Source organism: Babylonia areolata, chromosome 1 (genome assembly GCF_041734735.1).
Source record: "Babylonia areolata isolate BAREFJ2019XMU chromosome 1, ASM4173473v1, whole genome shotgun sequence".
Lineage (NCBI taxonomy): Eukaryota > Metazoa > Mollusca > Gastropoda > Neogastropoda > Buccinidae > Babylonia > Babylonia areolata.
Genome location: NC_134876.1, coordinates 95,907,586 through 95,910,085, shown reverse-complemented (window position 1 = coordinate 95,910,085; position 2,500 = coordinate 95,907,586). Strand labels below are relative to the sequence as shown.

The window sequence follows — 2,500 nt, the reverse complement described above, 5'->3', positions numbered from 1 at the left end:
GAAAGCTGCCACGTTCACAACATCATCATGATTTTCTGACATCTAGGGACATAGACGATTCCAAAAATATATGATAACACTTGCCACTATGAGTGGTACCGATTAACCTGCTGGCTGAAGGACTAATAACTAGGACCGTACAGACGGAAGCCGACATACCGGAGCCAGTGCAGGGTTTTCCGGGTCTCGCTCTGGCCTTTAGCATAGCGCAGACTTCTCTTCCGTTCGGCGTGGATGTCGTAGTCCAGCAGTTTGTCACACACGTGTGGCTCGTGCACTGCTTCGATGAAGCGAAGTTCTCTGTGAGTGGAGAGAAGAAATTAGATGGTGGGGAAGAATAGTGGTCATGGCTGACAGTGGGGAACACACTGACAGGGGAACAGATAGTGGTTATGACTGACAGGGGAACAGATACTGGTTATGACTGACAGGGAAACAGATAGTGGTTATGACTGACAGGGGAATAGATAGTGGTTATGACTGACAGGGGAACAGATAGTGGTTATGACTGACAGGGGGGAACAGACAGTGGTTATGACTGACAGGGAAGCAGACAGTGGTCATGACTGACAGGGGAACAGACATTAGTTATGACTGACAGGGGAATAGATAGTGGTTATGACTGACAGTGGGGAACAGATAGTGGTTATGACTGACAGGGGAACAGATAGTGGTTATGACTGACGGAGGAACAGATAGTGGTTATGACTGACAGTGGTTATGACTGACAGGGGAACAGATAGTGGTTATGACTGACAGTGGGGAATAGATAGTAGTTATGACTGACAGTGGAACAGATAGTGGTTATGACTGACAGTGGGAAACAGATAGTGGTTATGACTGACAGGGGGGAACAGATAGTGGTTATGACTGACAGTGGGGATAGATAGTGGTTATGACTGACAGTGGAACAGATAGTGGTTATGACTGACAGGGGAATAGATAGTGGTTATGACTGACAGTGGGGAACAGATAGTGGTTATGACTGACAGTGGGGAATAGATAGTGGTTATGACTGACAGTGGAACAGATAGTGGTTATGACTGACAGTGGAACAGATAGTGGTTATGACTGACAGGGGAATAGATAGTGGTTATGACTGACAGTGGGGAACAGATAGTGGTTATGACTGACAGGGGGGAACAGATAGTGGTTATGACTGACAGGGGAACAGATAGTGGTTATGACTGACAGATAGTGGTTATGATTGACAGGGGAACAGATAGTGGTTATGACTGACAGTGGTTATGACTGACAGGGGAACAGATAGTGGTTTTGACTGACAGGGGGGAACAGACAGTGGTTATGATTGACAGGGGAACAGATAGTGGTTATGACTGACAGTGGTTATGACTGACAGAGGAACAGATAGTGGTTATGACTGACAGTGAGGAACAGACAGTGGTTATGACTGACAGAGGAACAGATAGTGGTTATGACTGACAGTGGTTATGGCTGACAGTGGAACAGATAGTGGTTATGACTGACAGTGATGAACAGATAGTGGTTATGACTGACAGGGAAGCAGACAGTGGTTATGACTGACAGGGGAATAGATAGTGGTTATGACTGACAGTGGGGAACAGATAGTGGTTATGACTGACAGGGGGGAACAGACAGTGGTTATGACTGACAGGGAAGCAGACAGTGGTTATGACTGACAGGGGAACAGACATTAGTTATGACTGACAGGGGAATAGATAGTGGTTATGACTGACAGTGGGGAACAGATAGTGGTTATGACTGACAGGGGAACAGATAGTGGTTATGACTGACAGGGGAACAGATAGTGGTTATGACTGACAGTGGGGAACAGATAGTGGTTATGACTGACAGTGGAACAGATAGTGGTTATGACTGACAGGGGAACAGATAGTGGTTATGACTGACAGAGGAACAGAGGAACAGATAGTGGTTATGACTGACAGTGGTTATGACTGACAGGGGAACAGATAGTGGTTATGACTGACAGTGAGGAACAGATAGTGGTTATAACTGACAGTGAGGAACAGATAGTGGTTATGACTGACAGTGGGGAACAGATAGTGGTTATGACTGACAGTGAGGAACAGATAGTAGTTATGACTGACAGGGGAACAGATAGTGCTGAAAGGACTAACACAGCATCTTGTTTGACAACTACGTCACGTGAAACAGCATGGGTTCCTTGTGAAATTTAATACAGCGGTTGTCTGTTTAAACTGATACATGCTGTCAAAAGCACGCGCGTGCGTCTTCACACACACACACACACACACACACACACACACACACACACACACACACACACACACACACACACACACACACATGTGCGCGTGCACGAATGCAATACGAATAGCACTGTCGTGTGTGTGTGTGTGTGTGTGTGAGAGAGAGATAGAGAGAGAGCTGCATCGTAAGTTACGCACGCACACACACACACACACACACATACACACAGCGCGCGCGCGCGCGTGTGGTGTGTGTTGCACTGCATACAACATGATGCCTGGTGCAG

General features: G+C 46.6%; 1 protein-coding gene across 1 annotated transcript in view; it reads right to left on the bottom strand.

The window, feature by feature from the left end:
- LOC143294347 (uncharacterized) overlaps window positions 1-2,500 on the bottom strand; it is a 19,426-nt gene that overhangs the window by 11,466 nt on the left and 5,460 nt on the right. The window contains exon 3 of the mRNA XM_076605806.1: window positions 160-300. Within this exon, the coding sequence (XP_076461921.1) occupies window positions 160-300 (141 nt within the window). The remainder of the gene's footprint in view (window positions 1-159; window positions 301-2,500) is intronic.